This window comes from Fragaria vesca, linkage group LG4 (genome assembly GCF_000184155.1).
Source record: "Fragaria vesca subsp. vesca linkage group LG4, FraVesHawaii_1.0, whole genome shotgun sequence".
Classification (NCBI taxonomy): Eukaryota; Viridiplantae; Streptophyta; class Magnoliopsida; order Rosales; family Rosaceae; genus Fragaria; species Fragaria vesca.
In genome coordinates this window covers 12369422-12383474 of record NC_020494.1, presented here as the reverse complement: position 1 = coordinate 12383474, position 14053 = coordinate 12369422, and the positions used below count along the sequence as shown (strand labels likewise).

Genomic DNA, 14053 nt, shown 5'->3' with positions numbered 1-14053 from the left:
GGTGGTCGTTGTCTCTCTCTCTCTCTCTCTCTCTCTCTCTCTCTCTCTCTCTCAGCTACACAGAAAGAATTAAGCACTTGGTTAATTAACGACTACTCATGCATGATCCTAGCTAAGCCATGTGGGAGAGACAAGAAATGGGTAAACGACCAACCCTAAACGGTAAAAAAGCATATGGCCTAGCTAGCTAGGGTCATTACTCCATACAAATATTGCTGCTTTTAGGGCTGCTGCCTGCTGGTGTGTTGCTCCTTCTACTAGAGGAAGTTCGATCATGTGGTTCTGCTGCATTGCGTTGCATGTAGGTTTCCCAGTATAGAACTGCAGAATAAAAAGTTTGCCCAATCAGACCAGAAAGTGCGCGCTTCAGAAAACCAAAGCAAAAACCAGCGTCACAACACAAACATGAAACATTTTCTATCTCTGCTGACACACTAATACTATAGCATCTGCACTTTGCCTTGTCTACACCTACATTATTTAAATACACCAATAGAAGATTTAACATGAAAAGTACTGTTTCAATCTAAAACCTTTTTGATGATCAAGTGCATGCGTTTAAAATTTGGAACATTAGTTTAGTTAATTATAAATTATGATATTTTGTCGATTTCAAAAAAAAAATTATGATATTTTGTTATGGAATTTATAGTATACTAATTGTCTAATTACTGGTTACTTTCGATCTGTTGCAGATATGACAGTGCATGCTGAGTTGCTGACCTTGATCACATAATAGAAACTCGGCCAACCAAAACAGATTAGTAAAGAATTATTTCACTAATGGGAGGATTAAAATACGCTAAAGCTTAGTTTATGTAAGAGATCACTAGGTTTTATATATGTGTTTGTTTATTCAAGACATCGTTTAAAACGACGAGTCATATATATGCATGAGGGATCGAGGGTTTAGATTTTTTCTCTCAGCAGTTTCGATTGTGTTTCCCTGTCTGTAAGTCCTCTTTCTTTTTCCTCCATGATGTAATCATAGAATTGAAAGAAAATCAATCACCTCATCAGTCATCACTTAGCAAAAGAATCAGGATATGGTAAACAAAATTTACCAGACCATATTAGATTCCCATTCTCATATCCTCTTCAGTGGACTTATGGATGCTTTCAATTCATTACCAAATAGATATTTTGAGAATGAACTATATATATGTCTAATTGTCTAAACAAAGCTGGGGGCACATTATGCTTTCAATAGTAGTTGATTCCATTATTGTTAAGGTACAATATATTGGTACATTAATTTCTGGGTTGACAGCATATATATATATTCTAGCATACTCGTCTTGAAAACCTTAATCGGCCATCTGATCTCACACAGCAATATCACATATTCGGCAATCTAGCTATAATAAACGATGAGAACTGGAAGTCAAGTAAAAGTATAAGTATACATATAAATCCAGCATAAGATTGTTTAAGTGCGCCAACTGAGTTAGAGAGCATATATCAAGTATACATCAGAATCTGTGTTTCCCTCCTCTGAATTTAGGTTTTAATAATCGGAGCCGGTGCTCATCGATCAGACTCCAGAGAGAGCTAAGATAATTTTGCATCAGATTCCATCATATAGCTAGACTTGTCAAGATTTGTGTAAATATTGGAGAATCTTTTCACAAAGTAAACGTCATGTCCCCCTTGGCTTTAAGCGAAAGCCTAAAGTTAAGCCTTTGGTTGATTTCCTATAAACCATGCATTAATCTCTCTATTCTAATTGAGAAAGACAAGAGAATCCAGTTCATGGCTGACACAAGCAAGTAAACAAAGCACTCACACCAACCTTTTTGACCACGTTACATATGGATTATTATTCATGATGTTAGTGCCACACCTTTCCCTAATTCATTTCTTAAATTGAAATTGCATGCTACTTTAATTCTCTTTCTCAAACTTAATTATCAATCTAATAACAACCGAACTCTTAAGCAACATGAAATCCTACGTAATCCATGCAAACCTGTCATGCAAGTAATGGCCATTTTTGTTATTTTTGAAAAGGGTTTTGAAAACCAGCTTAGCTGGGAGGCTCAGCCCAAACCATTTTTGTTATTTAATTATGCCAAGTTTCTCACAAAGTTAAGTAGCTAGTTAACACTAATCCAACATCGAGCCCATGAAACCTTTTAGCAGTTTATTTGTCTGTGTAAACATCGCGGTCGAAAGTTGGCTTTATAGATCGACAATGACCAAGAAACCTAGAGTTTTAAAGTTCTAATCTCAACTTGCATGCATCATTGTGGTAATGTTTAAGCAGATGACAAAAGTTAGCTAGGGTTTCTGCATTTGGCTTAAAAGTGGTTGTTTAAATTTTCGAATCTTGTAGAGTTGGGTACCTGGATAATATATATTTACAGGTACAGTGACAGTGATGATCTGAGGAATACGTACTATATGGATCTTAGATCGATTGAAATAAGATAGCTAATGGTTTGTGCAAGCTAAGCTATCTCTTAGAACACACCAAGAGCTAACCTTAACATTTTATATGTATGAAGAACTGAAAGCAAAAAACTTGAGGCATGCATATGGCCAGCCATTGGCAAAGGAAAAAAGGCATAAAAAAACTTGGTTCTACATACGTTTACAATTCGCTGAATTCATCATTGTTGCCTTTGCCCCTCCAGTTTTACATTTCAGTGCGCGCAGCAGTCATATGCAGCCGAACCAACTTTGCATCTAAATTATGAGCGAAGCTAGCAAACTGAATTATAGTTTGCATCCAAATTATCAAACCATTCGACATAGAAGTATCTATATTATTATCAAGGGAATAGGAACTGTGAATCAAAACAGATTTTTATTTTTATTTTTTATTTTTTATGCAAACAGCCTTAGAGAATGTTAATTATTGCTTTGGAAACCAATTCAACCACCAATCCTACATTTTGTCTGCAAAGACAAGATCAATTAAAGGTGCTACGGAGTGGAGCTCCGTTTTTGAGCGAGCATCTGTGTGCAGGCACGGAACCAAGAATTAGACTATGTTTACCGTATGCTAGCTGCCAAGAATTAGACTAAATCTCAACTGCATAACAATTCTTCCTAGTTCGTGAAGCAAATGGCGCACATTGCTAGTTTGTCTGTTTATTGATAATATAACTTATGGAGTTATGGTCAGAAGAGAATCCTGCTATCATCATTCATAATGTTTTGTACGGAAATATTTGTAATATTTGATCTGTAGTTTAGGGTCCTTGTGACTTTTGTAATAACTTATAAATCTGCATCCACACTCCTTTCCTCTTTTTTAGTTGAAGCTTTTAGAAAGAAACAAAACAATGTTACTGAAACAACAGTAGTCACTAAAAAAGTAAAACAAGAAGTGTTGATCGTAAATCAGAGCACAAATATCACTTCCTTTCTTTAAAGACCGAGTCCCAGTGTTCTATCTCGGACAACTTCTCCAGCTCTCCCTTGCAATACGGTGCATCAAACCATTGAACCAGGAGCCAAACTAAATTAAAATAACACACGGTGGTTGATTGCGGATTTTCTTTTTTTTCCCTGACAATGTTCCCCATTATTTACATTTTAGGATATTCTGTTTAACCGTAGTATATTCAGCTAGCATCAGTATTCAAGGCCAAAATGAGACTCATATGATGCCGGGGAGCATCTGATGTCAGAAAACTAAAATGAATGTTTAGTACTGACTGCTCTTATAACTTTTCTGTTTCCTGAACTTCTATTTTCACTTATAGAACGATTACATACTTTAAAGGACTACTAATCTATCCTACAGTTAGTTTCACTGAGGGCTTAAAAGGGTTGACAGGGTCGAAGAAAGAAAAACTGGGAGAATTATTACTGTAAAACTATAACTTTCTGATTCATATCACAATCCACCTTTACATGTGACTCTAGAACTGTCAAAATCTAAGAAAACAATAGAGGTATTATCCTTTGTACGCACTGTTCTAGCCTCACTCAATAACATATTTGCAATCTTTTCTGCCAAATTCTCCCCATCCGTCGGGCATCTCTCCCTCGTCTGCAAAGCTCACAGTTAAATGAAAGGGGGACATAGTCACATCACTGAAATTGGATACAATCTAACATTGCATTTAAAGAAATACACAATCATTACCTGCAGAACTAGCTGAACTGCCTTTTTTGCACTAATGACGTCCCAAAAGCCATCACTACAATTAAAAAAATTGCCAGGTTATTTTTGTAACATGTAATATCTATACTTCATACATTATATCATTCAAAAATTATTCCCGCAGTTAGACCAGCATAACAAAATCCTGTAGAAGAAAATTATCATGTATAATTCAAAAACTGCATCAAGTGCAAGGGATACGTGCCATCGAACAAATATACAATAGTGAATAAGATTACTTTTTATTTTATAATATTAATACTCTTTACTCGTAAACTTCGGTTTAGAATTTGGTGTTTGATTGTTGGCATGGTTTCTCATTTATGCCAATCGAACATGTACTACATCCAGATAATAAATCATAGTATATTGCTAGACTCTAGATCAGAATTGGACATTCAAACATAATTGTATCAGCTACTACAGGGGAGTACTGAGCCAAACCTAAACTAGGCCAAAAAAAAACATAGGAAGACAAAAGCTGCTGATATCACTGAATACAATTCAGAATATTAAGTTTGTAAGGGATCAATAACCTGGCCATAAGTGCAAATGCTTTGCTGCCTTGATCAATATGTACCACTTGGCTGATAAAAGGATCTGAACTGAAGCGGGAATCCTGCTGCTTAAGAAACTTGTCTCCAAGCATTCGAGCAAGGTTCAAACCTGAACAAGTAAAGAAAAGCATGAATGGTTATCAACATACAATGATGGTGGTGGGGGCACCTCCAGTCGGATGAATGGAGGTTAGCTCAAAAACAATATGAAGTAATTTCTTAAAATATGAACAGCTAATCATGTAGCTCACAACAAAATGAAGTTATTTCCTTACCACATAGACGTGTTTCTCCCTCTTTCAATGGCTCTCCAGTTTCCTGGATCCGGAGTCTTTCAGTATAACTACTAATCCTATGGTCCTCTGTCATCTTCATTTGTTTCCCATTGACACTGCCACAATTACGATCATATTTAGTTTTCACATTGCAACATTTTTGGTTGAAGGCAATTTTAATTTATGTGAACACTTACATTCATTGTACATGGTACCAGACAACTATGAGGCAATATACATTCAACTAATACTAATACACACACTTAATAATCATATTAAAGATCAATAAAACTACAATACTACAATAACTAGAATTTACAGAACTGTCAAATTCAACATTAATAATTAGTGTATCCTCACACTTATCCAACTGCCTAATAAGAAAGACTAGTAATAAGAGTATCATAGTTTAAATAACGAAAATATACAAAACAGTGGCCAATCTCCACAAAAAGAACCAATAATTCCTAGCTACCAAGGATCACATCTGTCATTGTAGCAATGCCAATCAACAATGGTTTCAGGGAACAAAGATCTATACTTCATTCATCAAACACATTTTCTTTGGAACTTAACTCATCATGAATTATTGAATTATTCTAACATAAAGACAAAAGAAAGGCATACTTTATAACACAAGCTGAATCCCCAAGATTTGCACATTGTGCAAAGAAATTGTCATCACCATCAGTCCAAACAAGAAGCACAGTCGCAGTACAACCCTGCAAGGATTTAGACATTGTCATGTGCAAACCATGGTCTTTAGCTATATATTTTTTAAGGTACATGTAATTATCCTACCACAACAAAAGATTCAACAGTTCCATTCTTTTAGATAATACATGGAGCACTGTCAACTGACATTGATGTAAATCTAGCACTTAAAATTCTACAAATATCTTTAAGTATTAGAGATTATAACTTTTCATAGAGTTTCTCGCTCTACATTAGGAATGCAGGGAATCTATCTGTCTAAAGGAGATACAGACTGCTTCCACAGTACTTAATGGAGTGGCAATAAGTAAGAACCTATTGTGAAACAAAAATGATTGAAGATTTCACAATGCATTACATTTTGCAAGAAACCTATCACAAAGTGCCTCTAGATTTACTGGTCGTGTGAACAGTAACAAGAATAATGTCAACAGAACATGGATACTAATAGATAACCAAACAACATAAATCAAGTGGATGGAAAAACCTCATAATGGTAATTCAAGCTTGCTTCTGTCTGATAAAAAGCATCCCTAAGAACATCTGAAGCATCACATTGCAGTAGAACCCTCTCCCTTTTTAGTGAATCTGACAAGAGATTAGCAACTATCTCTGGTAGCAGCCTGTAAAAAAAAATTACAGTAACTACTACAGTATCTGGTAGCCACATAATACTCTTGAATTGTAAGTTAAGTACTAACTTGCTAGCAGATTTGGCAGCCTCTGCTCCACCGTGTCCATCACAAATACCAAATATGCCGAACTGAAAAACAGGAACTCAGGTGATGTTAGCACTTTCAGAACCATGTAAAAGTATGTGAACAGAAAATACAATCAGCACCACTATAATCTGATTTATAAACACATGAAAATCAAAAATCAAAGAAGGGCAGTATAACCTGATCAATCCCATCAAGAGGCCATTGATAGTAGCACACATCTTCCATAGGCAGCTTCTTTCCTCCACGACGAAGAGCCATGGGATCGGAAGCCACACCAACTCCAAAGGGAACCTGACTCTCATTTTGGGATGAAATATGAACCTGCCACAAAGGATATGAACTTAGCAAATGCCAGGTCACCTGTGCATGACCAGCTACTCTAGCTAGATATCCTCATTTTAAATTCGGCATGTAAACTGACAAGAAGCAACTGAAATGATAGATGGACCCTTGCATACAACATTATATATCATATCAAGTCATTATATAGGTCTCGTTTTAACTGGAAACGGATACATCTCCCCGAAGGAAAAAGGTACTTATAAGATAAAAGTAAAGCGCAGACAAATTAAAAGTACTTTGTCATACATATAATTAAAACAGCCCCAATTATTTGACTGAACTCTTTTCTTTGTTTTCAATTTACCAGTAGTCTTAGTTGACCATGAAATAGGGTAATATCAATGAAGTATAAAATGGGGCATCTAAATTTCCAGAACTCAACATAGTTTTAAACATTCTAATCAAAAGATATTCATCAGTTTATCAGGTAAAGATGATACGGCTATGATCTACTGGTGGGTTTGTTCAATTATAATTTACATATGCAGGATATGGAGAAGCAATCTTACACCTCTTCTTTATACCTTATGAATCCAGGGACTTGTACTGAAATTAAATCATAAAATAAATAAATAAATAAAATAAAGACTCTTCTCAATGGCAGAGACAGCAGATTATCCATATGTCCCAGTGAGATGAACAGTTTTTCTCCCTTTAATGTATGTTCTCCAGGAATGAGAAATTCATTGCCATGTATCTATAACTATCATGCAAAAGCAGTATCCTATACTCACAATTTAATATAAAGGTACTTAAGACTTACAAATACTTTTGAGGTGGTTCCAAGAGTTATCACGTCTCCACTTGCAAGCACCACTGGGTCACCCCACTGTCTACTTCCTGTATCAGGATTATTAACTGGCAGAGAATTTAGAAGTGTTCCATTAAGGCTGCCCATGTCCACCAACTCCCATTTCATTTTCTGAAGACAATTATCAATTACAACATAATTATTACACCATAGACACAATTATACAATCCCAATAAAGTCAAAGAATTTAGTCATGGATGTGCTTACATTTAAGTTCCAGTTTATCGATGCATGCTTTCCTGAGACCTCTGAATCCTTTAATAATAAATCACTCGGAGGAACCCTTCCAAGAGTCAGAGGAAGCCTAGAGGAGTTTGTTGACGGTATAGAATAACGGAGTCCACGGGAAGGACCAGATATGACCTCCAGGTTGAGGCATGTTCCTGCAATTCTAAAAGAAAAATATGATGATATGTTTATAGAAAAACGAGTAGAAGGTTAACCGGCATACAAATATAAAGAGATAAGAAATTACTTTTATCTAAGGGCTCCTTGGGCACAAACTGTTGGAATCTATCTTGTTCTAAATTTTGCCTACTACTCCTTTGATCTTCAACAAACTGGTGGGCCAACAATGGACGCTTAAGTGTCTGGCCAACTACAATGTCTTCAGAAGCATCAGAGATCACATCTAGAACCAAGCTATCACCTGGGGCAAGACAATAAGAAATATTAATTTGGTCTCTGAAGTAAAAGAGCATTTTGAAACATCAGTAAGAGAAATATTAAAAGGAACACGGGTAAGTTACTTTGAGTTGAATTGGGAGCTGTGTTGGGAAGCCTTTGTTTATATACAAGTCCTTGTGAGCGCAAATGCCCTTCATTTTGAAAACATGCTCCCTCTAGATCATAACCTCTTGGAAGTTCATTACCTTGGTTCCGGACTAGATCCGCATCATCCGAAACAAGGGGTCTGTCAAGATCACCAGCCTAAAACAAGAATCATCAGCTTAAGAGGTATAAGCGAAACAGAATGATAAATGATACGCACAAAGGGAAGCAGTTGGTATTTAGGCACGTAATGTGACTGAAAATAACTGATCTTAACAATTAAACCCAAATGCCCAATAGTGTATTATAGTGTACTCATCAGTCACCAACTAACTTCTGCTGTAAAGAAATAATGGTTTTGGTCTTTGGTTATGGGGTAATGTTTTTTTCTGGTTCATATCCGCTAAGCCAAAGATCAGATGAAGATCGCAAACAGAAGTAATGACCGAATGAATCAAATTGTTCAATGAAGCAACAAATAGGAGAGTTCACCCACTGTGATGATCTAAACAACTAAAACAACCGTTCCATCTGGATTTCAAAATTCCATACAAAGATGTTCTTTTCAAAAAAAAATCATGTAGGCCAACAAACCAACAGCAACATAACACTTACCACTTTTACTCTTTCTCAGTATTCGTGGTTTTCTTACTTTGTAGGTTCTTGTAGAAACCTTGTAATGCTAGAGTACCACTCCTAGGCACTCTTTCAGATGCATCGAAAAACCAGCAATATAAAGAAAGAAGCAAAAAACTTCAGAAAACGCAGTGCTTTCAAATTTCACCACTTTCGCAACACGAAACAGAAACACTTGCTTCCTTTGTTTTTTGGAGGTACCAAACCAAACGCAGGAAACAAAACAAACAACCATAAATAAACCCAAACTCGGTGAACAAAACAGCCCACCCACTAGTTTGAAAACACAAACCAATCTTCGAAACCAAGTAACCTGACGACAGCAACAGCTCAAATCTCACATACTAAATTTGATCACACACAGTAAGCAATTCAAGTTCTAATCTTTGGCCTCGAAACGGAATAATCAAACTCTACCAAACTCAACAATCATCGGTCGCAAACCAAACACGTAACTGGTGCCCTAGGAATTCACATTGATGAAATCAAAAGATTTGAAATTTGGGGTTGCGATTGAGAGGAAAGGAGAGAGGGTTACCTTGATAGTGATAGAGCGTTGGGAGCGAGAAGAGGAGGAGAAGAGGCGCCATGGTTTACAGGCGAGGAAGATGAGGAGGAGGATGAAAAGCAGCATAAGGACACCGACAATGCTCTCTAGCATCGCCATCGTCATCGCCCTCTCTCTCTCTCTCTCTCTCTTCCCTCTTACTTTCCGAGAACCTCGCCTCGCTTTGAAATGGTCGCACATTTCTCTCCCCTTTTTTTCACCTCTTTCCTTTTTGTTTTTGATTTTTCTTTTTAAATATTTACTCGTTTTCTTGTTAATATTTATTACCTGTTCCATCTTCACACAAGTGACACAACCGTGAAGAAAGAAAATATGGAAGAGTTTCACAAGAGTGTCTTATGTTTGTAAATTGGCTCCATTCCGAGTTCCGACACGAGGATGTTTAAAAATGTTCAACAATAAATCTATGAAAATTCTTTTATACACCTAGGTGTAAGGGAACCGAGCAACTAATATTTTGATCTAGTCATCTACATCGCACTATATGTATATATATTAATACCGTTAACAAAATTAAAACTCAAAAAAATAGTCCTAAAGTGTTTCTAACTAAGGAGGTGAGAACACTAGGTCGAAAAAGATGTACTCTTATTATTGACGTTTAATTTGATCGAATCAAAAATGAAATTGAAATGAATGAATTTAGGGTCTCTAATCTTCATTCGATCTTCTCATATGGTGATTTGAGAACTTACACATTAATGGTGCAAGTGCACTTTGGTGCGTAGAATCCGCTCCCATTGAACGAAATTTAGCACTATCGATAAACTAATTAGAACCTAGGTGAGTGTTTAATAAGCATAATGTTTGCCTAGTTTGGTTGAATCGAGCTTACCCCTATTGGGAAGGTTTGGCTATACCCTTAAGAAGAATATAGACTTGTTTTAAATGAGAGTAACTAAATCCAATCATATTCTAATTGATACTTCCACGATTTCTGGAGGGTTCAAGAATTCAATGTGACGTCTATGCTTGATCATTTTGTTCTTTTAGACGACCTAGATTCTTAATAATCGAAACAATTGTGATACTAATAAAATGCATACGCAACTTAGAAACTGCTACAACTAACTGAACATTGAGAATTTTCTACATAAATTAGGGTTTATCAAATGCGTTTAAAATTAAAACCAATTTCCGTAAAAAATAAAATGAAATACAATTCTGATATCATTATGCAAAACTAAACCTCGTAATCGATGTCCAGTATCATTTGGTCTTGGCATCAGTCTCTCTTCTATAAGTAGGAAGGAAATCGTGAGTTTGACTCAAAATAAACTTGTTGTAGCATTAATTTCAGTTATTTGTATGATAAAAAGAAAATAAAAAAAACAAAAAAAAAACCTCGTCGATCTCTATCGCTCTTAAACTAATAACCAACAACCAAACAAAGAAATCATCAAATCAAGCAGATTCTATTTGGGTTATAAGATAACAAAACTCCAGACTGAAATTGTATATACTGCATGCACGTGTATGTGGGCATGTGGCTTAAGGTATTTGATCTAACCAAAGCATGGCCGGTGGGATATTCTAGACTCGTCGACCTCGCGTAAGCTCCACATCACTTTGTCTGGTTCAAAAATGGCCGATTTAAAAGGTTTCGGTAATTTCCATATGCACCTCTTGGCTTAGTTGGCTGCTTTGTTACCAATTTTGGGAACGATATATAATATCACCATATATTATACTTCTGACCGAGTAGCTGATCATTTGGGTAATATATGAATAATTAAGAATAACAATATATAAGAGCATAAAAAGAAAGCCATACGAATACATTCCATGTTTGGAGAGAGTTGGCTTCTTATATACGCAGAAAATGTTGCCTTTCAGGTGAAACGTTCGTCTCTGACAATGGGATATGTATATAGAAAGACAGAGCTTCAATCACATTAGAGCCAAGAACCAGAAGGGAATGGTACCTGGCACTGGTCTGTAAATGCAGAATGTAAGGTCATCTCCAGCAGGAGAGAGCTATATTGGGGCCAGGGCTATAATTTAGCCCTTAAAAATATTATTTTTTATTTATAGACTTTTAAATGATCTCTAATAAGAGAGGGCCAAATTTTAGCTCTTTTGAATATTTTATGATTTCACATTATACTTTTTAATATTTTTCACTTTAAATACAAATATATTGTCACATTGTATCACATACGGGTAGGTACCATATAATTTCTCACTTATAGATTTATTTTATTATAACATTATTTGAATTTGGACCAAATTACTAATATTTAAATTAACTATTATATTAATAAAATAAGATATTAGCCATATGAATTTTGGGTTGAGAGAATTTACCAGTTGTAATGAGATGAGAATGAAATAATCCAATAGAAAGTTGACAATTGTTATAATTTGAGTATTCATCAATCAACTAATATGCATACTTTTAGTTTTTTTTAATTTCATTTGGGACCACAATTTGGTTTGGCCCGGGCTAGCCAAAGGGCTATGTTTGGCCCTTTGGCCCTTTTATGGCCCTTTGACCCTCTTCTAAGTTCTTATTGGAGATCAAAATAAGGCCAAAATTTAGGATTTGGCTCTATAGCCTCTATTACTGGAGATGGCCTAATAATGAATTTATATAAGGAGGAAGGGAAGGAAAGAGGAAAGTTAACTGAGGAAATGGTGGTTTGTTGAGTACTTTACATGGAAGGGGGGATATTATATGCGTGAAAACCTTGGATTTGTTTCTAAATAACTCTTGATTTAGTGTATCTACTACTTTGGTAATACATTGATTTCAAGAACATCAATTATTTTCTTCTTTTGAATTTCTTTTTTAATTTATCAAAAACAAACTATCGGAATATGCCATGTACCAAGCCGGATCTTAGTTCGATCCGGTTATAATAAATTGTGCATTGTATCTTTAAGCTTTATTGCTTATACATGTTACGTAGACTAATGATATCTTAGTTTTTCAATTACTAGACTCTCCTCATGCGCGTCATATGTCGTAAAAGACTTTTAAGCACAAGCTGCTTTTAGAATAGTAAAGTTGTTAATTTCTGACTACATATCCTAAGAACGAGCTCATATCTGAAGAGTTGTTTTGTTAATTAATGTTGTTTAGATCGAGGTGAAGACATTGAGCATCGTTTGATTTGTTACGTAAAGTACTAATACAATCTTATCAGGCAACTAGTAGTAATCGTAAAACACTAATGCAATGTTCTTAGATTAATAAAGGGGAAAATGCCAATTTAGTATTAATTTAAATCTCTCATTCCCCATTTTAATATAAGGTAACCTTTTTTATGTCCAAATGTACAAATCTTTACTAAAGTCTTAACAAATCATATTATTTTAAGACTATTTTACCCTCACTCCTTATGTATGCATAGAGAGAGAAAGTGGAACAAAGAGAGAATACTTGGCCGGAATCTCACCGGACTCCAGTCACCGGTCGCCGGACTTTAGTTGCCTGATTTCCTCGGTCGCCGAATTCTGGTCGCCGGTAACTCGGTTACTGACCCCTAGTAACTCAATTTTTCTCCGGTCGCCGGATTCCGGTCACCGGTAACTCAGTTACTGACTCTCAATAATCATTTACTAACCCCCAATAACTTGGTTACTGACCCCCAATAATCAGTTACTGACCCCCAGTAACTCAAATTTTCTTCGATAGCCGGATTCCAGTCACCGGTAACTCAGTTACTGACCCCCAATAATCAGTTACTGACCCTTAATAACTTGGTTACTGACCCCCAATAATCAGTTACTGACACCTAATAATTGTTTACTGACACCTAATAATCACTTACTGGCCCTTAGTAATCAGATTACAAACCTCAAATAATAATTTACTGACCCCAATAATCACTTATCAATCCTCAATAATCACTTATGTCATATCCCACAATCTATTTCGTCACCATGAGGTGTTTCACAGCTTGAAACATGTGAAAAATTAAATATCTTGGTGATTTATCACGCTTCTTATTCAGAACAATGCCAAAGAAACCTCAAATTCTGCAGGTCAAAATGTCTCATAACTAATTAGGTTGATGTGCAAAGATCAGTAAGTAATAGAAAGAGGACAAAATCATTGTCACTAAAAACAAAAAAGTATTAACAACAATATAGAAGCCAGTCGTATGACCTCAATCAACATATAATAATTGACTAGTTACCACAGAAAACGAACGTGAAGCAAGTGACCATTAAACAGACACATATATTCACTATGTGATGCAGAAAACTTCTACCTAGTCACACATTTCATAATAACATTGAAGGACATACAAAAACTGCAGTTCCTATTAAGCCAATATATACATATAAGTACCACATATTTACAGTTAGCCACAACACTCCATAAATCAAAGCAACTCTGAAAAGGGTCATATTCCACAATTACCAGAACTTGAACTCAGGAAGGAGGCGGATAAATGGCTTAAACTCATCCGATCCCCTCGTCGGCAATATGCAGCCCCAACCATGGATTTGGCCGCGATGGTTGAATCGGGTAGATTGATGAAGTCGAGGCCACGACGGCGTCCGTCGTCAAGGCTGTGGCGGTGTCCGT

The 14053-nt window shown here is 35.9% G+C and overlaps 1 protein-coding gene across 1 annotated transcript; it reads right to left on the bottom strand.

The window, feature by feature from the left end:
* Positions 1 to 3682: 3682 nt before the first annotated feature.
* On the bottom strand, positions 3683 to 9644 carry LOC101307580 (protein phosphatase 2C 70-like). Its single transcript, XM_004296868.1, has 13 exons — positions 9484 to 9644; positions 8288 to 8468; positions 8014 to 8187; positions 7746 to 7921; positions 7491 to 7649; positions 6563 to 6706; positions 6365 to 6426; positions 6151 to 6286; positions 5577 to 5671; positions 4950 to 5065; positions 4654 to 4783; positions 4100 to 4154; positions 3683 to 4003 (listed from the first exon to the last, which is right to left on the bottom strand). The coding sequence occupies exons 1-13, from the start codon at positions 9616 to 9618 to the stop codon at positions 3848 to 3850; spliced, it is 1719 nt and encodes a 572-aa protein (XP_004296916.1). The 5' UTR covers positions 9619 to 9644; the 3' UTR covers positions 3683 to 3847.
* Between the last annotated feature and the right edge of the window lie 4409 nt (positions 9645 to 14053).

Bases quoted from the DNA above. Each gene is read 5' to 3' on its own strand.
- LOC101307580 (XM_004296868.1), bottom strand. From the start codon at position 9,618: ATGACGATGGCGATGCTAGAGAGCATTGTCGGTGTCCTTATGCTGCTT. The intron at 5,672-6,150 runs GTTTTTCCATCC...AAATCCTTGCAG, and splicing joins GCTTGAATTACCATTATGAG to GGTTGTACTGCGACTGTGCT. The intron at 4,155-4,653 runs GTTATTGATCCC...TTTTAATTGTAG, and splicing joins GCATTTGCACTTATGGCCAG to TGATGGCTTTTGGGACGTCA.